Source organism: Danio rerio, chromosome 15, assembly GCF_049306965.1.
Source record: "Danio rerio strain Tuebingen ecotype United States chromosome 15, GRCz12tu, whole genome shotgun sequence".
NCBI lineage: Eukaryota > Metazoa > Chordata > Actinopteri > Cypriniformes > Danionidae > Danio > Danio rerio.
In genome coordinates, this window is record NC_133190.1 from 27,030,169 (window position 1) to 27,050,196 (window position 20,028).

General features: G+C 35.0%; 2 protein-coding genes across 8 annotated transcripts in view; both read left to right on the forward strand.

Moving 5' to 3' along the window:
* The first annotated feature begins 848 nt into the window (after positions 1 to 848).
* On the forward strand, positions 849 to 13,784 carry dhrs13b.1 (dehydrogenase/reductase (SDR family) member 13b.1). 6 transcript variants are annotated; one of them, XM_073922924.1, is made up of 6 exons: positions 849 to 970; positions 7,193 to 7,326; positions 9,616 to 9,800; positions 9,893 to 10,016; positions 10,789 to 11,115; positions 13,291 to 13,784. In XM_073922924.1, the coding sequence occupies exons 2-6, from the start codon at positions 7,200 to 7,202 to the stop codon at positions 13,548 to 13,550; spliced, it is 1,023 nt and encodes a 340-aa protein (XP_073779025.1). In that variant the 5' UTR covers positions 849 to 970; positions 7,193 to 7,199; the 3' UTR covers positions 13,551 to 13,784. The 6 variants fall into 6 exon arrangements, with proteins under 6 accessions (XP_073779025.1, XP_073779027.1, XP_073779023.1 ...); XM_073922926.1 differs by having other exon boundaries at positions 9,682 to 9,800; XM_073922922.1 differs by having other exon boundaries at positions 849 to 886.
* A 3,764-nt stretch (positions 13,785 to 17,548) lies between these two features.
* si:ch211-108p6.4 overlaps positions 17,549 to 20,028 on the forward strand; it is a 133,218-nt gene continuing 130,738 nt past the window's right edge. Inside the window, exons 1-3 of one of the 2 annotated variants that reach the window (XM_001341626.10) lie at positions 17,549 to 17,829; positions 18,113 to 18,295; positions 18,380 to 18,652. In XM_001341626.10, coding sequence (XP_001341662.7) covers positions 17,724 to 17,829; positions 18,113 to 18,295; positions 18,380 to 18,652 — 562 coding nt within the window. In that variant the 5' untranslated portion in view covers positions 17,549 to 17,723. The remainder of the gene's footprint in view (positions 17,830 to 18,112; positions 18,296 to 18,379; positions 18,653 to 20,028) is intronic. The other variant, XR_012390857.1, reaches the window with a different exon arrangement.

Sequence of the window (20,028 nt, forward strand, 5' to 3'; positions counted from 1 at the left end):
TGGATATGAAGATTTGGACTTTGGATTGGTTCAGGATTGGTACACGGGAAGATTGTGGCTATTGTCCCCACATCATTATACCACCAGCAGTATGAACTGTTGATGAAACATAGGATGGATCAATGCTTTCAAGGTGTTTACACAATTATGACCCTATAATCCAAAGGCAACAGAAGTGAAGACATCAAACCAGGAGTCTTTTTACCTGACTTCAATTGTTCATTTATTGAGAGTTTATCATGCCCTTGCTGTTTTTAGTTGTCAGGAGTGTCGTCAGTGTGCTCTGCTGTAGCTCATCTGCTTCAAGGTTGGATGTGTTGTTTGATCTTATCTAGACCCATAAAGGATTGTTCATTCAAGATTAAAAATGTGCTCACCTTTAAGTAGTTTTAACCTATACCAAGCTGTTAAACCTTTATAAATGTATTGTTTTACACTAAAGACATTCTTAAGATCGTTCTCTCTCTCTCTCTCTCTCTCTCTCTCTCTCTCTCTATATATATATATATATATATATATACAGATACTATGGAAGTCAATATATAGGTTTCCAGCTTTCTTCGCTGTATATTATAACTTCAACATATGTTTTTACCAGAAGAAAGGAAGTCAAAAGGGATTGAAACAAGGTTGAGTATTGGATTTCTTTTTTATAAACAAGTTTTGGGTGAACTATCCCTTTAAGAGTAATGATCTTGCTGCTGACTTAGTTTTATATATGTTATTGTTAAAAATAGAATATTTTATGTGCATCAACGAAAAACTTCAAACGCCTACCTAATGAGGCCTATTGTCATGTGAGTGGTTTTTCTCATGCCAATATCCCTCCGCGGGAGCGTTTGTGATGTGCTCGTGATAACCATATCACTACGGTGATGAAACAAGGGTCTGTACTTTGATTTGTCACTATTTTTCGCTGTGTTAGGCAATATCTTTAAAAGAAGACGACACATTCAGCAACATTGAAGCAGTTATGTGACATTACAAGACATAAAAAGCACACGCGAAATGCTAATCGCTGAGGACAGTCCAAACGTTACCAAACCGGCTGATCTGGTTTGTCAAAACGGTTGGCTCCGGTGTTACACCATATTCTGTGACCGTCGAAATCTGTGACCCAGGGGGCGTGGCTGCGTAAGCTACGAAAACTGCGTAAATGCCTATTAAACCAACGATGGCAAAGTGTATCGAAAACTTTTGTTTAGAATAGCTGTTTTTTCGTATTCAGATCATAAATGCTAACTTGCTCGCCCAGAATACAAGTGTTGTTTACATGTGCGTCAAAGATAGGCTAAGTTACAGTACGTGCGAGAACCACGCGCGTTATCAAAACCATAATTTCTCACTGTATAACCGTTCATGTATTATACCCAAAATCTTTTTTTTTTAATCTCCAAATTGAGTCTAATGGTGTTCAATCCCCTCAGCTATGCAGTGTAACAGCTGTTTTTGACATGAAATATATAGTAACAGAAATACAGCAGGGTCACGAAATATGATAAGGCTATTTCTATGGTCAGTTAATTATGATACTCCTTATATTTTACCCAAAATCTTTTTTTTTCTCTCCAAATTGAGTCTAATGGTGTTTAATCTCCTCAGCTATGCACTGTAACAGCTGTTTTTGACATGAAATATACAGTAACAGAAATACAGCAGGGTCACCAAATATGATAGGGCTATTTCTACGGTAGAATAATTCTTATACTCCTTATATTTTACCCAAAATCTTTTTTTTTTTTCTCCAAATTGAGTCTAATGGTGTATAATCTCCTCAGCTTTGCACTGTAACAGCTGTTTTTGACATGAAATATACAGTCAAAGAAATACAGCAGTCACAAGATATGATAAGGCTAATTTTATGGTCAATTAATTATGATACTCCTTATATTTTACCCAAAATCTTTTTTTTCTCTCTACAAATTTAGTCTAATGGTGTATAATCTCCTCAGCTATGCACTGTAACAGCTGTTTTTGACATGAAATATACAGTAACAGAAATACAGCAGGGTCACCAAATATGATAGGGCTATTTCTATGGTCAATTAATTATGATACTCCTTATATTTTACCCAAAGTCTTTTTTTCTCTCTACAAATTGAGTCTAAATGTCTCCAGTTTCTCCTTCAGCTGCTCTCTCTCCTCCATCTGCTCAGTCTTCTCCTCTAGCTGCTCTCTCTTCTCCAGCTGCTCTCTCTACTCCAGCTTCTCCTCCAGCTGCTCTTTCTCCTCCAGCTTCTCTTCCAGTGGTTCTCTCTGCTTCAGCTTCTCAATCTTGTCCTCCCGCTGCTGTCGCTCCTCCACCTGCTTAATATTCTCCTCCAGCTGCTCTCTATTCTCCAGCTGCTCTTTCTGGTCCATCTTTTCCATCTTCTCCTCCAGTAGCTTCCTCTCCTCTGGCTGCTCTCTCTCCTCCATCTTCTTCTCCTTTTGCCACTTTCTCACCTCTTCTTTCAGCTGCTCATAACTCTACTTGCCTTCCATCATCTTCTGATGCATCCACTTTTAAAGAAAAATGTATGTAACTTTTAATTTCTTTTTAAACAAAATAATCTGTTTCTATTGTAATATAGTTATAAATATGTAAATTAAAAAATAAATCTATTTTATTACAAACTGAAATATGCAATTGCCATAATTTGACATTAACCTGCCTTTTTAGGGCATTAATGAGAAAAAGAGGAGTAATTTCTTCCAGGTGGACAGCCGACACAGCTCCACATAGTCGCCAAAAAGACAGCTGTTCATGTGGAGTATTTGTGCTTAAAGTAAGTTTGTTTTTGTCTCTCATTGGCTATACTGCTGTCTGCTGTTTAGTATTTGTTAAAGCAAAATATTTTACATGTGTCATGTATGTAAAAATACTCATTTGGCTTATACATTATTTGTGTATTTATGTACAACAGCATATACTGACAAATCCGTTATAATTCTGAAACATATTAGTATGCAGAAAAAATCCTGGCTGGGGAGTCTTTGATGTTCGCCAACAAGGCCTCAGCAGTGAAGAGGACACTGCTGAATGGGAGTGGTAAAGTTGTTGAATTATATACTTTTGTTTAAAAAATTGTCCTAAAAACAGAATTTGGATTAACATAGGAAGGTGTCTGTTTAGATTGTCTGTTGTCAAAATAAAAAAATGCAAATAATAAAGGAAATAGAAGCACAAAAAAGATATCATAAAAATCTTGAAAAAAAAAGAAAACCATTCACAAGACTAATAACTAAACAGAAACAGGTCTATAAATAGACATAAGGTAATTAATAAGACAGGTGAATGACATACTCTTACGAAAAATAAGTTGTGTACTATTCAAGTGAACACAGCTGAAATAACAAAGTATAGAAAAACAAAACAAAAACAATTCATAAACATTTTAAATGTTATTATTAGAGGTCTCTATTGCAGAAATAAAAGCATGAAATTAAATTTTCTTCTAAATTAGCTTTTTTTTCAAATTCCTGTTGAATCAGTATTTATTATATTATAGCAAACAAATTGTTATTTTCATTCACTTCAAAGTGAAATTAACAAGCATGAGAGGTTGAGAAAAGGGCTTATTTTAGAAAATAAATATAAATGAAATGTCCATACTGTGGGTGTCAGATCATAATACACATTTTATACACACACACACACACACACACACACACACACACACACACACACACACACACACACACACACACACAAAGTGCCCTCAAGCTACATTTTTGAGCTACTGTTTTGCCTAAAGAAGCACAACAATATTTTTGTCTAATAGCCCTGTTCACACCTGGTATAAAGATTCATGTATGTATACTCCACAAACATCAGCTTTTACTGTACATACAGTTGAAGTCAGAATTATTAGCCGCCCTTTGAATTCTTTTTTCTCTTTTAAATATTTCGCAAATGATGTTGAACAGAGCAAATAAATTTTCACAGATATTATTATGTCTGATATTTTTTTTCTTCTGGAGTAAGTCTTATTTGATTTATTTCAGCCAGATTAAAAGCTTTTAATTAAAAAAAAAAACATTTTAAGGTCTTTATTATTAGCCCCTTTAGGCTAGATTTTTTTTCTACAGAATAAACCATCATTATACTATAACTTGCCTAATTACCCTAACCTGTCTAGTTAAAGATAAAATAAATCAGTTATTAGAAATGAGTTATTAACACTATTCTGTTTAGAAATGTGCTGACAAAATCTGCTCTCCATTAAACAGAAATTGGAGAAAAAATAAACAGAGGGCTAATAACTCACAGTAGATAGTGCAGGCGAATGACCATGGTATAAGCAGATAAATCTAATGTTAGCTGTGCATTAAACAATTTGAATGCCTTCTCTGAGGTAACCACATTGTCCATTCAAACTGTTTAATAGTCATCTGTGGAAAAAACCTTGAATAGCATGCATTGTTAATATCATTAAACATTTATTTATGTTTCTGTGTGTATTTTTATGTTTTATATATACCAGATGGCCTTACGGACTTATGCCATTATTGTGGTGAGAGGAGTATAGATGAGGAAGGAGAAACAACTCTTTGGGTAAGAAAAAAAATGAAAGAAAATAACATTTTTAGGTCCAAAGTGGCCAAGTGACGACTGTTTATGACCTTGTTATTTTTAGAGATATAGTTAGAAGGATATATGCATGCATATTCCCCCTGAAATTGTTTGTGGATTATTCTTTTTGCTAATACAGATCCAGTGTGATAGTTGTGCCCGGTGGTACCATGTGCGGTGTGCTGGAGAGCCAGACTGCCAAAAAAAATTTCAATGTGCAGCATGCACATTGTAGATTTTCTGTCAACAAATTAAAATGATAAAATAATTGTAAATAGTTATATTTAAAATGTTTTGTAAAAAAATTTTTTTGTGTTATATTGTTATATTTCAAAAAGTAAAAGCTTCATTGTTTTATTTAAATGATTAAGCCTGAAATTTGTGATTTTTGTGAGAATAGCCATGTTCAATGTGGAATATCAGAATTGGGTGACTAAACAAATAAATTTAGATTAGATTAAAATTTAATTAAACACCACCACAGTGTCACATTCAGGAAAGTTTCTCCCCACTCCCAATCACATGATTCACCCTGTTCACTGTCACCCCAATCAGCAAGTTACCCATCACCCAAATATTGATCACTTATGCACCTACACGTCATTCTCCACTAATCTCTCCAGACCATAAATTCCTGCACGGTACCTCACTCAGTGTAAGGTGTTATTGCATCAAGAAGGACAAACTTTCGCGGTCAGTAATTCAGTAATATCAATTGTGATATTTTATACTTACCTTGTCTATTCCAGTGTACCTATAGTGTCTTCGTCTCTCTTCCCAGTGTAGTTCCCTCCTGGTTGTGTGTGTCTCCTGATCTCATTGTTGTTCATCATCTCCATCAGTCTCCAGTTAATTCCATCCAGGTCCTCTGCTCACCCTCTACACGGAAAAAGACTTTACCTGTTTGCCATATAACCTGTTAATCCACTTTCCGCAATAAACTGTAAAATTTACTCACCCAGCTCAGGTCTCAGTCCCCCTTCTGTGACAGAGAACTTGGATATTTTTTTTTACTATTACTCAAGGTAAAATTTGTGCTGGAATTCTTCACTATAAAATAGCCTTATCATATTTGGTGACCCTGCTGTATTTCTGTTACTGTATATTTCATGTCAAAAACAGCTGTTACAGTGCATAGCTGAGGAGATTATACACCATTAGACTCAATTTGGAGAAAAAAAAAAAAGATTTTGGGTAAAATATAAGGAGTATTAGAATTATTTGACCATAAAATTAGCCTTATCATATCTTGTGACTCTGCTGTATTTCTTTGACTGTATATTTCATGTCAAAAACAGCTGTTACAGTGCATAGCTGAGGAGATTATACACCATTAGACTCAATTTGTAGAGAAAAAAAAAAGATTTTGGGTAAAATATAAGGAGTATCATAATTAATTGACCATAGAAATAGCCCTATCATATTTGGTGACCCTGCTGTATTTCTGTTACTGTATATTTCATGTCAAAAACAGCTGTTACACTGCAAAGCTGAGGAGATTAAACACCATTAGACTCAATTTGAAGAAAGAAAAAAAAGATTTTGGGTAAAATATAAGGAGTATTAGAATTATTCAACCATAGAAATAGCCCTATCATATTTGGTGACCCTGCTGTATTTCTGTTACTGTATATTTCATGTCAAAAACAGCTGTTACAGTGCAAAGCTGAGGAGATTATACACCATTAGACTCAATTTGTAGAGAAAAAAAAAGATTTTGGGTAAAATATAAGGAGTATTAGAATTATTTGACCATAGAAATAGCCCTATCATATTTGGTGACCCTGCTGTATTTCTGTTACTGTATATTTCATGTCAAAAACAGCTGTTACAGTGCAAAGCTGAGGAGATTATACACCATTAGACTCAATTTGGAGAAAAAAAAAAAAGATTTTGGGTAAAATATAAGGAGTATAAGAATTATTCTACCGTAGAAATAGCCCTATCATATTTGGTGACCCTGCTGTATTTCTGTTACTGTATATTTCATGTCAAAAACAGCTGTTACAGTGCATAGCTGAGGAGATTAAACACCATTAGACTCAATTTGGAGAGAAAAAAAAAGATTTTGGGTAAAATATAAGGAGTATCATAATTAACTGACCATAGAAATAGCCTTATCATATTTCGTGACCCTGCTGTATTTCTGTTACTATATATTTCATGTCAAAAACAGCTGTTACACTGCATAGCTGAGGGGATTGAACACCATTAGACTCAATTTGGAGATTAAAAAAAAAAAAGATTTTGGGTATAATACATGAACGGTTATACAGTGAGAAATTATGGTTTTGATAACGCGCGTGGTTCTCGCACGTACTGTAACTTAGCCTATCTTTGACGCACATGTAAACAACACTTGTATTCTGGGCGAGCAAGTTAGCATTTATGATCTGAATACGAAAAAACAGCTATTCTAAACAAAAGTTTTCGATACACTTTGCCATCGTTGGTTTAATAGGCATTTACGCAGTTTTCGTAGCTTACGCAGCCACGCCCCCTGGGTCACAGATTTCGACGGTCACAGAATATCACGCCCCCTGGGTCACAGATTTCGACGGTCACAGAATATGGTGTAACACCTGTTGTAACACCGGAACCTTGCTTGAACTTTTCTTTTACTCTCCATTGCTTTAGATAAAAGATGTTGGAGGAGACTTTGCTGATCGTGGGTATTCTGTCTGTGGTGTTTATGGCGATTCGTGCGTATGTACGGGGAGCGAAATGCAAAAGTAAAGTAAAACTTCATGGCAAGACCGTCATCGTTACAGGTAAACGATTATATTTGTTGTCTATTTTCACATTTCGTTTTCTATACCAAACAATATGGAAGTTTTTTCCTAACAAAATTAAAATGAAAATTCAAATGCTTAAAAGATCAAATAATAAATCAAATGCTCAAACCGACATTGCAAATGATAAATCAAATCCTCAAACCGACTCCTCAAATGATAAATCAAATGCTCAAACGGACTTTGCAAATGGTGAATCAAATCCTCAAACCGACTCCTCAAATGATAAATCAAATCCTCAAACTGACATCGCAAATGATAAATCAAATCCTCAAACTGACATCACAAATGGTGAATCTACGGAACCCCGGAAGGGACGTAGTGGAGGAGAAAAAAATGGGTGGGTGAAAAAAAAATAATGGTTGAAAGAAAAAAAATGGGTGGGAGGAAAATATATATTTCTAAGTTTTTTGCGTTCTCTCGCAAAGTTTTGCGTTCCCTCGCAAAGATGTTTTGCGTTATCTCGCAAAGATGTTTTGCGTTCTCTCGCAAAGATGTTTTGCGTTCTCTCGCAAAACTGTTTCTCCACAAACACTTCCTGTTCACTGCACTCACGTAAACCCTCCCGTTTTTGCCGAAATTCTCCCGTATTTTACCATTCTACCCCACTTTCTTTACATTACTGTGCGTATGCTACCTATGAACCAGTGAATGCATGTATAAGCGCTGACTGACAGACGCGCTTCGTACAATAAACTGATCCCAGATCAGCGTCTGTACACGCCATTTACAGAGGAGCGGGTGTATGTTTAAACAGACAAATACACTGAATAATATGAAACATCTCCGTCCTGCATGTTTTATTTTAAACAGCTTATTTTCTCTTAAATGAGCACAAACAGTTTCTAAAGTAATGGACTGCTTTCATTATAGATCTGTGCATTCTTACAGAGACACCTCTGTTATCAAACTAAACAAAACATGAGATTCATTTGCTGCGCACTTGTTTGATAACAGAAGTGTCCCTTTAAATGGCGCGTACAGACGCTGATCTGGGATCAGTTTATTGTATGGAGCGCGTCTGTCAGTCAGCGCTTAAACATGCATTCACTGGTTCAGAGGTTGCAAAGTGAAAGGCGACAATCAGCGCACAGTAATGTAAAGAAAGTGGGGTAGAATGGTAAAATACGGGAGAATTTCAGCAAAAACGGGAGGGTTTACGTGAGTGCAGTGAACAGGAAGTGTTTGTGGAGAAACAGTTTTGCGAGAGAACGCAAAACATCTTTGCGAGGGAACGCAAAACATCTTTGCGAGATAACGCAAAACATCTTTGCGAGGGAACGCAAAACTTTGCGAGAGAACGCAAAAAACTTAGAAATATATATTTTCCTCCCACCCATTTTTTTTCTTTCACCCATTATTTTTTTTTACCCACCCATTTTTTTTCTTTCACCCATTATTTTTTTTTACCCACCCATTTTTTTTCTCCTCCACTACGTCCCTTCCGGGGTTCCGTATGAATCAAATCCTCAAACTGACATCGCAAATGGTGAATCAAATGCTCAAACTATAAATCAAATCTTTAAACCGACATCGCAAATGGTGAATCAAATGCTCAAACAACTCGTGGCCTCCTGTGATAGATGTACCCCTCTGATGAACACTTCAGAATGTGGACAGAATCAGTAGATTTCTCGCTTTCTCTTTCACGAGTTTATACGGATACGACGTGGATTAGTGCACGCAAATCTGAACGCCTTGAAAAAGTCGTAGCGCTACCGGTAGTTGTCAACAACAAACTCTTCCGCCTTAAAGCTCCGCCTATGCTGGTTGATTGACACCTCATTTGCATTTGATTTATCATATGCGATGTCAGTTTGAGCATTTGATTCACCATTTGCGGAGTCGTTTAAGGATTTGATTCACCATTTGCAGAGTTGTTTGAGCATTTGATTCACCATTTGCGATGTCGGTTTAAGGATTTGATTTATAGTTTGAGCATTTGATTCACCATTTGCGATGTCAGTTTGAGGATTTGATTTATAGTTTGAGCATTTGATTCACCATTTGCAATGTCAGTTTGAGGATTTGATTTATCATTTGCGATGTCAGTTTGAGGATTTGATTTATCATTTGAAGACGTCGGTTTGAGAATTTGATTCACCATTTGCAAAGTATGTTTGAGCATTTGATTTATCATTTGCAGAGTCAGTTTGAGGATTTGATTTATCATTTGCAATGTCGGTTTGAGCATTTGATTTATAGTTTGAGCATTTGATTTATCATTTGATCTTTTAAGCATTGGAATTTTCATTTTAATTTTGTTAGGAAAAAACTTCCATAAAACAAGGCGCTTGTCGGTCATTTTAAGTATTTCACGTTGGCGATGTGCAGGCAGTAATGTTGGCATCGGAAGAGCCACAGCGGTGGATTTAGCGCGCAGAGGCGCGAGGGTCATTCTGGCTTGCCGTAGTCAAGTACGGGGCGAGGTTGCTGTGGCGCTTGTTAAGAGAGTGAGATCATTGTCCTTTATTTCTTCACTTAATAATATGTAATGATTGTTGTGTATCTTGTAAACATTCTGCGTTTGTTTGTTTGTATTTAGGAGAGTGGGAGTCAAAATGTGGCGTTCATGCAGCTGGATTTGGCGAGCTTGAAATCAGTGCGCTCCTTCGCTGAAACTTTCCTCAAAACAGAGAAGAGACTTGATATTCTCATCAACAATGCAGGTGCTGTTTTGTTTAACCCATAGGGTTCTTCTGTAATTTATATCTTTTCAGTTCATTATTATTTACTTTTAGTTATCTTGCTTGTGTTAGTGCAATATTATGTGTTTGGTAAATGTTTAATTTTTCACCCTAACTACCTTTTATTTCTATTTCCATAAATGTTACCTTAGGCTTCTCGATTTTATTGTACGTATGTGTGTGTGTGTGTGTGTGTGTGTGTGTGTGTGTGTGTGTGTGTGTGTGTGTGTGTGTGTGTGTGTGAATGATATTATGAATGTTTTCAGAAACATCAGTTTTAAAAACAAGGGTAAAATTACTAGCATAACTTGCCTATTTTACAATAAATCCATTTGATAACTAACATTACAATCTCTGAAAAACGTTACCGTGTTTATTAATAATTAAATTGTTAAACAACTATTGCTTGTTAATGATAGCAGTTACATAAATATGCACTACTATATTCTTAAAATGTTAAAAATGCAATTGCTAAGGTTGATACTGTAAGAAATGCTTATTTTAAAGAATTTATTTTTTCTATATTACCTTATATTAAAATTTATTGTAAGCTTTTTCTCACACCTTGTGAAATATACGTAACAAACTTTTAATAGTTTGGCCTTGTGCCTGTTTCACTCATTAGAAACCTCAATATTTACTGTGCACATTGTATTTTATTGCATCTGATATCTTGATGCTAGTTTGGAAAGAAATATTTCACTGCAAATCAATATTTCACATAGAAATATAACTTTATATATCGATATTTCAGGGGTTTATAAGCAGGGCACTACTGAAGATGGCTTTGGTCTTATGTTTGGTGTCAATCATCTTGGCCACTTCCTCCTGACTAACCTGCTGCTGGACAGATTGAAAGAGTGTGCCCCAAGCCGGATTGTCACCGTTTCATCAATTATGCATAAATATGGGACCCTTGACTTTGACACACTTCGCACTCACAAAGAGTTTGGAGTAGGTGAGACTTCTAGGAGCATCTTCTGGATTTATGCACACAGCAAACTGTGCAATGTTCTCTTCACTCATGAACTTGCAAAAAGACTACAAGGAACCAATGTCACCTGTTACAGCCTCCATCCAGGTCTGTCTTTACAACATCATACTAATACACTTAAATCATTAATTTACCCTATGTAAAAAATGTTATTAATAACTCACTCATGTCGTTCCAATCCCCTGAGACCTTAATACATCCTGATACATTTATAGTCCAGAAAAGGAACCACTTTTTAAAATGTGACTTCAGTGGTTCATCTGTAATCATGGGAATCTCCAAGAATGCTTTTGTGCAAAAAGAAAAACTGTAAAAATGATTTTATTTACCTATATCTTCACTCCTGCATCAGTTTAGCATGTGCATTTAGTACGGGCAGTGTTTCCGTATTAAATGCACAAATAAATGCCATTTTAATTTACAATCAACAGGACCCAAAATGTAGCCCACACATCATGAACAGCTATTTGCCATGGGGGAAAAATCGTACCTTTATATTAGCAAAAGATAAAGATACAGCAAGATTTCTAAATTTCAACAGGATATTTACACATCCCTTCCCTGCACTATATAGAATAATAATCCTTAATGTTTACAATAAACTTAGCAGTATTAATAAGTCAAATGATGTCTATCAGCTGCTGCAACATATACATAGCTTGTATATTGTTTACTATAATTTCTTTGCCTTCGTTTTTGATGCCTTAATTATAACTGAAAGAGGAATTTACATTCATTTTAATGTTGATTTGGTGTTTTAAAATAAAAAGCCAATGATAAATGTTGTATGTAAATAGTGAGATCAGTAGGGGGCGTTTAACCTGTGGTCTGTATGGGTCTTACTGCCCCAGTTAATTGATGAGGACTCTGACCGTCTTTCTGATGAGACGTCAAACCGAGGTTCTGACTCTCTGAGGTTGTTAAAAATCCTAGGATGTCCTTCAAAAAAGAGTAGGGGTTTAATTGGCATATTGGTCAAATTTGCCCACTGGCCTCTGTCCATCATGGCCTCCTAACCATAACACAGAAATCATACATTGATGCCTCAATTTCTTTTGAAGCTTAGACAGCCCGCTTAAAAAAAAAAACAGTCAATCACAACTGTCAATCATGATGACATGCCCTATTTTCATAGCATAAACATACTGTTTATAAAAATGAAGATCTGAACCTATATCAGCATGATGAATAGTGCCTCAACTGCCAAAACCTTCTTTCGGAATTTTTTTTTATTACAGGTGTAATTAACTTTTTTTTATTTGGACTCAAGCGTTGTTTGTTAACATAGAGGAGGCGGGGTTTATCACTTATATTTCTTGCAGCTGAACAACAGAAAACTGACAATGATCACCTCAGGTACACCTCATGTGCTTTATTCACTGTTAAATTCTAATAATGTGAGTTCAAGTTCCCTATTACATGATATGTATTGGCATATATTAAAAGCACCAGATATTTTACCTCAGTTTTTGAGAATAAAATAAACCATTTGAAATTGAAGATTAGAACTGTGACTCAGTGCAAGCCAACAAATATCAGCGATTCTCATTTAATAATGTTAAAGAGGTTTAATATGTATAGATTATAATCCTAACCATTTAACTGAAGTGCGGTGCACATATATTCTGTGCTTCTGAATGGCTGTGTTTAAATTTGTTGTGTTTCGTCTGGTGCAAACAACCCAATTGATTATCATTGCAAATTTCTTCATGTAGCGTGTTTTTAGGACAGGGTTACAATGCTGGATATGCTGGATAAGTTGGCGGTTCATTCTGGTGTGGTGACCTCGGATTAATAAAGGGTCTAAGACGAAAAGAAAATGAATTAATAAAACTTGCAATTGGTGGATTGTAGGTACTAAAACAGACAGACGTTCCGGCACTGAACGCACATCTTCAAAGCAGAAGAACTGACTTAAGAATTGTTTTCCAGATAAACAAGAATGTTCACTTATCATGTTTCTTAAATATCTGCAACACATTATGGTATTTTTATGGTTTTTATGAGTCAAATTTAACATAAAGGACCTTTAATTTCAAAAATCTTTTAAATTCTTGACTTTTTTTGTCTGGAGAATCAGAGAGCCCTCAGCTTTCATCTAAAATATCTTCATTTTTGTTCTGAGGATGACTGAAGGTCTCAGGGGATTGGAATGAGTAATTAAAAACATTGTTAATTAATGAGTGATTGTTTTCATATGTAGACACTAGTTAGCATATTCTGCAGTGCTAATCTTCCATATTCATACTTTTGTTTTACCAGGTGCTGTAAACTCCGATTTAAATCGCAATCTCAGTAAAATGACCAGGAGGTTGATAAAACCCATTACAACCCTGTTTTTTAAGGATGTAGAAGCCGGTGCGCAAACAAGTCTGTACTGTGCCGTGCAGGAGGGCATTGAATCCCTGAGTGGCAGGTATTTCTCCAACTGCGCTGTGCAGAAAGTGGAGCCTAAGGCTCAGGATGATGCTGTGGCCAAAAAACTGTGGGAAGTGAGTGAGACACTAAGTGGCCTGTCCTGAATTCACCCAGGCCCTCTCATACAGCATTGTAGGTTTAATAATGTGAATGATATTTCTTTCTTACTACAACCATTTGCTTTAAAGATTTGTGGAAAGAAGGACATACAACATTTCTGTATTTACAGTGGGCTTAGATTGACAATGAAACTTGGTTGTACACAATCATCAATATGTTTACTTGATTACGTTGTGATTATTCACTTCAAATAAAATGATTTGGACAGACCTAGGCTACACAGCCTTATTACTTTGTTTATTTTACCTTCAAAATTGTGTGTGCATTTGGAGTTGGAAGCTGGTTTACAATCATTAACATTTTTTCCAGTATTGACTAAAACAGCTAACTGCACTCTTTATTCTTATAGGAAAATTGCAAAAATGCTAAAAATATATATAGAATAAATCCTTCAATTCATAAAAAACACTGAATTGGACAAACCAGGGGCCTGTTTCATAAACCAAGCTTACAGAAAAGCTAGGCTTATTTTGGTAAGTCATATATATATATATATATATATATATATATATATATATATATATATATATATATATATATATATATATATATATATATATATATATATATAGCTAGCACTGACTGATATAAAGAAGTAGTCTTTCTTAAACAATGACTTTAAAGCTGTAAACCCAAAATAGAATAATCAGTAGATGATAGATCTGGGCTGAGCAGTAGCCTCATTTTAATAAGCAGATTCAGGAGCAAATTAAAAATCCTGCCACTTATGCATGCACGGCTCTTTGTACCAAAGTATTGTATTATCCCAATTGCGCTTTTTTTCCAATATCTGGACACAGCCTTTATGATGCAAGCTGAGATTGCATATCTCAATGATGCAATGACAGGCACAATGCACTCAATAACGATGAAGGATATTTACTAACCGATGCTGAGTTTTTAGAGAAGTTCAATTTTCCAGTGCCTCCACGTGATTATAGTATTGCAATTGATGAAATACCAGCAGGCCTGGTGAGGCTTTTGCAGATTACAGTGAACCAAACAAACAAACTAACAATTAAAAACGATTTTATTAGATGGTATTGATATCAAAGATAGTAAATGTAATAATACATTTCTTAGAAGTTTGATTCATTGTCCTGCAACTTTTAGACATAAGTCATTTGGAATAACTAATTTAAAAAGATCAATTGGAATTTTATCTGGACCTGTAACAACAAATATTGTGTCACAAATAAAGTTTTAAAATTATACATAAAGTATATCCAACCAACCTTTTTCTCAAGAGATAAAAAGTTGATCTTTCTGAATCTGGGGTTTTTGTGGAATGGATGTTAAGACTGTTATTATGCATTTGTTTTTTGGTTGCATGTATATTAAATATTTCTGGTTTGATGTTGATTGTCTATTTAATATAATGAGTGGTTATAGAATAAATATAAAGAAAAGAGATGCCATATTTTATGTAGATAGATAAGAATCTATTGTTTATGTTAAATCTTTTAATATTATTGTGGGAAGTGTAAATGTTTGAAGAGGAAGCCTGATATCTCCCACTTTAAGGCTGATTAAAAATGAATTTAATTCGTAGGCAACCAGAACTGTAAATATACTCCTCTACTTTTCTCTTTGGTAATTGTTATGTATACCCTCTGTTGTTCTTTGTTTATTTTTTACTCTCCTTCTTTCTTTCTGTTATTTTACTTGCATGATTTATGCTAAAATGTGCATATCCTATTGTAAGATTTGTTATGCATTTGATTGGAACTATTTTCATTTTAATGAATTAATAAAAAAAAAGGAACTCAATGGAGCTAGAGACGTCACTTTGAGGGGTAGCGGTGGGTTTGGTGAGCCCATTAAAAAGCATTGCATGCCGCTCAGATTGCATGTGCATCACGTTTGCGTCCAGACACCTTTCCTTTTTTCATACACAAAAAGTATGATTTTTAACCCTATAAAACCGCACGTATCATATTTTATACACGAGTATCTAAGACCTATATATTATCAACCTGGCGAATACTTTGTTTAATAACCTGTTGTATATGATTCGATACTTGTATTCTCCCCCTTGTGGATTTTCATGACACAGCAGGCCCGTGGAAGGGCTTTGTTTTAACCTTTCAAAATTGCTAGCTACTTTCATTGAATTACTCGGATGCTTTTTGGCTAAAAACTATTTGCTAATTTCAAGTTGTTATAGCAAGAATAAAATTTATATTGTTACTAATTTTATTAAATAAAGGTTCTTGATTGAAAAAAAGCATACTTAATAATTATTATTTTTTTTGTGCAAATAAATTAGGTTAAAAATCATATATTGAATTTGATACAACATATACAGAGCTTTATTTCTGAACAATCATGTCTCATTTTTGTAATGTAATCAATATAATGCCTACTGCAATGCAAACACTGTTTTTGGATGATTAAATTAATATAAGGTGATAGCAATACCAATTTAAAATACATTCTGTGTATTTTTACAATAAATAATTACAGATAAACTATATGATCAATGTATGTGTTTTTTAGATGTCAAAAAAATAGAGGAAGATGATAGAAAAATCAAAGTGTCTTGAAAATGTCATCAGCATAATAGTCTATGGCAATTAAAGTGACAGAAGTTAGCGGGACTTCTCGGGCGATGCATGATGATGGTCTTTCAGACAGCAGTGACGAGGAAGATTATCAAGAAGAAAGTGTTGTCTAGACAAGCACAGAAGTATAAAGGTCCCAACTACATAAACACAGGACAGGTCAGAAAAGCTGTCAGCAAATGGCAATGCAAAAAGGAAAGAATACAGATGGATAAAATACAATATCATGGTACATTTGTTGAGTTCATTGCATCTGCTGAGGAAGGCACAGAGGACTCAGAGCCACTGCTTTCTGACTGTGTCCTGTGTTTGTATTGTTGTATATTTTTCTTGATAATCTTTCTCTTCACAGCATGTCTGAATGACCATCATCATCATGCATGGCCTGAGGACTCCATCCCTCCTGATCATCTTCCCCTAACTGCTCTAAGGCACATTAGTTGCCATCTATTATTATGGACTCTGGACCCTGTATTTGTGCAGTATTGAAATAGTTTGCCACTGATAAAATGCTACAGGACACTGGAGAACAAATAAACCTGAACAGTATATTCAAAGATGGCAAGTCTATAATGCCAAAGAGATTGAGAAAGTCCTAGGCATGTACTTGAACATGCACCCCATAAAAGGTCAAGCTGCAGTGTGCCTTTTAATGTTAGAAGGCATGATCCTGATCATTTTCCAACATGGAGAAACCTGGCAGAGATAAAAAAAAAACAATGCACAAGCATTGACTTCCTTCTTCTGTGTACTGTGTAAATTTAAAGTGCATCTTTGCTCGAACAAGAACTAAAACTAGTATGCCTACCACAAAGTGAAATAATAAAACACTGTAAAATGCTTAATGTAACAAAAAAAAAGAGAGATAAACTGCCTGAAATGTTCTCTTTTGTCAAAATGTTTAGGGGAAAAAATGTTTGTAATTAAAATAATCATATTTTTTTAGCAAAAAGTTGTACAAATGCCTGATGTATCAAATGTGATACACAATAAATATCATGGAAAAATGTATATGTAATTTTTTATTATTATTTATTTATTTATTTATTTTGCCTAATAGTTTAATAAACATCCCAGTTATGGGGATGTCAGGTCTTACAGGGTTAAGGGTGTACGATTCAACCCCAAGGAAAGAAAAGATGGATTTAGTTCATTGGGAAGACGACTTAAGATTATGGCAAGTCAAAGCTGAATAGTTGATATCTCAATGACAGACCCCATAAAAATCAATAGAAAAATTTTAAATGTATTACTAGTTACAACAGAATAGTTACTAGTCACAATTAAAATATGTACTAGTATCTAATGATGAATAATTACTAGTATCTAATACATAAGTACTAATATTTATGAAATAGGTATTATCTAATCAATGAGTACTAAAAAGAACTAGTCTAATGAGTAAGCACTAGTATTTTTTTTTTTTTTAAAGCACTTGTATCTAAAGAAAAGGCAATAGTATAGGCAATGTTGCTAAACTAGATTGCTGAACTGCTTGACGCACTGCTCTGTCGCCTTCATTTGGAAACGTAAAGGTGGTTCTTATACATTTGTTTATTTCTCGCGAGAGTTTCATGAAACGAAAGAGAAAGCATGCTGCTTGGTTACATGGCCGTTTTCGGACGTTTGTGGGCTGGTTGTCCACATGGGAAGATTACGTTTTGTACTTTTGCAGGCCTTGTTCTTGCACTATGCTTAGGTATTTATCATTTAGACTTATAATGATGTAGACTTATTTTGAGTCCTTTTCATCCTGTAGGGCTCTCGTCTACTGCATGTATACGATGTATTATAAATATAAAATTTGTAGAATTAAATATCTATAAATTTAGATACAAATGAATTTAAATACATGAAATACCATTTGACTAGCTGTTTTTATGAAGTTGTTTAGATATCGTCTGTTTACTACTATTTTTAGTTGCTTGTGGTTTCATTTAAAATAAATTGCAAATTGGATTTATATTTTCTGATTCAACCAGGTGTAAGTGGATCACAGACTCTTCCTGATGTGCATTGGCCTCATTGCCGTTTTATGGATGAGAAAGTTCATGTAAATAAAGAGGGTCACATAGAAACCGAGTATATCCAGAGAAAGGCTGTAGTTCAGTTTGGTAAAGATGGGGACAGTGCTTTACACCCCGCCATTACCTTCCTCGTCACAGGTGAGCAAAAGTCATTTGAAAATGTTACCTTATTACACTCTTTCCTCTTTAAATAATCAATACATGTTCATTTGCTTCACCTAGGCTCTGAAGTGGATATGAGGCATTATTTGGAGGGAAGTGAGAACATGATACAATGTGAGATCCGTAGATACAGCACTGGAGGAATAGTAATGCGCTGGCCTGTTGCAGGAGCACAAGAGTATGACGTCTGGTTCACCTGCACATTACGTCATACACAAGGCTTGTTCGTCATCACCACCTTCCTCAGACACACACCTGCAACTCCTGCTCAGGGAAAATTGGACTTTCTACAGTGGATGAAAATCAGTGATGGGGATCTCCTGACAACATCAGGTAACACTGAAGCAGGTGTATTTTCTTCCTAAAAACATGAGAAAAACAACACAATTAAATGTATATGAGATATTAACAATGTTACTGCATTTTTATTGTTTTTATTTAGAAACCTAAATGATGAAAATATATTTCCCTTGAAAAAAATAGAGCATCAGTTACATTTTTAATCTAAATAACGAATGGGTTGTTAATATGAACGATCATTGATATGCAAGTAATTTTATTGATTTATCCTTAAAAAGACAGAAAAATATGTACATTCTTACAGTTTTTACTTTAGAATAAGTATCAACATTTATAAAAAGCTGTTCCGATGAGAAGTATAGTTGGTTTTAATGAACAGAAAATTGATAATATTGATATTTTTTACAAAATACAAAATAGATTTGGGTGTCATAGTGGCCTCTTTTGGGCCCCAGCTGGGTCATTTGGCACTTCTGTGGAGTTTGCATGTTCTCCCTGGGTTTACCTTTAATGGATAGGACTGTAGAGAGAATAGGACCTCGAGGCGAGAATCGAACTATGATTACTGTGAGCACCTGAGTGCATGCGTCGACTACACTACATCATTGACATAATTCACATTTTAAATGCAATAAAAAATCTAATTGGTTGTTTTCTTTATTTGGAAGTAGGTTTTCTTGATTTAGTCTGTAAATACAGAAAGATTATTACATTCTTGATCATAATTAGGCATTTTTATAATTGCAATTTGTTTTTTAACAAATCAAAAAAGGCTGAAAGCACTACTTGATGAGAAATATATACAGTGCATCCTGAAAGTATTTATAGATCTTCATTTTTCCAATTTTTTTTATGCTACAGCCTTATTCCAAAATGGATTAAATTGATTTATTTCTCAAAATTCTACACACAATACCCTCTAATGATAGGATTGTCTCAAGGCACAAGACTGGGGAAAGTTAAAGAAAAAATTGTGCTGCTCTGAAAGTTTTAATGAGCACAGTGGCCTTCGTCATCCGTAAGTGTAAGATGTTTGGAGCCACCAGGACTCTTCCGAGAGCTGGCCGGCTATCTAAGCTGAGTGATCAGGGGAGAAGCGCCTTAGTCAGGGAGGTGATCAATAACCCGATGGTCACTCTGTCTGAGCTCCAGTGTTCTTCTGTGGAGAGAGAAGAACCTAACCGAAGGACAAGCATCTGTGCAGCAATCCACCAATTAGGCCTGTATAGTAAAGTGGCCAGACGGAAGCCACTCTCTGGCAGGAATTTGCTAAATGGCATCTGAAGGAGTCTCAGACCATAAGAAACTAAATTTTCTGGTCTGATGAGACTAAAATAACTCTTTGGAGTGAATGCCAGGCGTTATGTTTGGAGAAAACCAGGCATTGTGAAGCATGGTGGTGGCAGCAT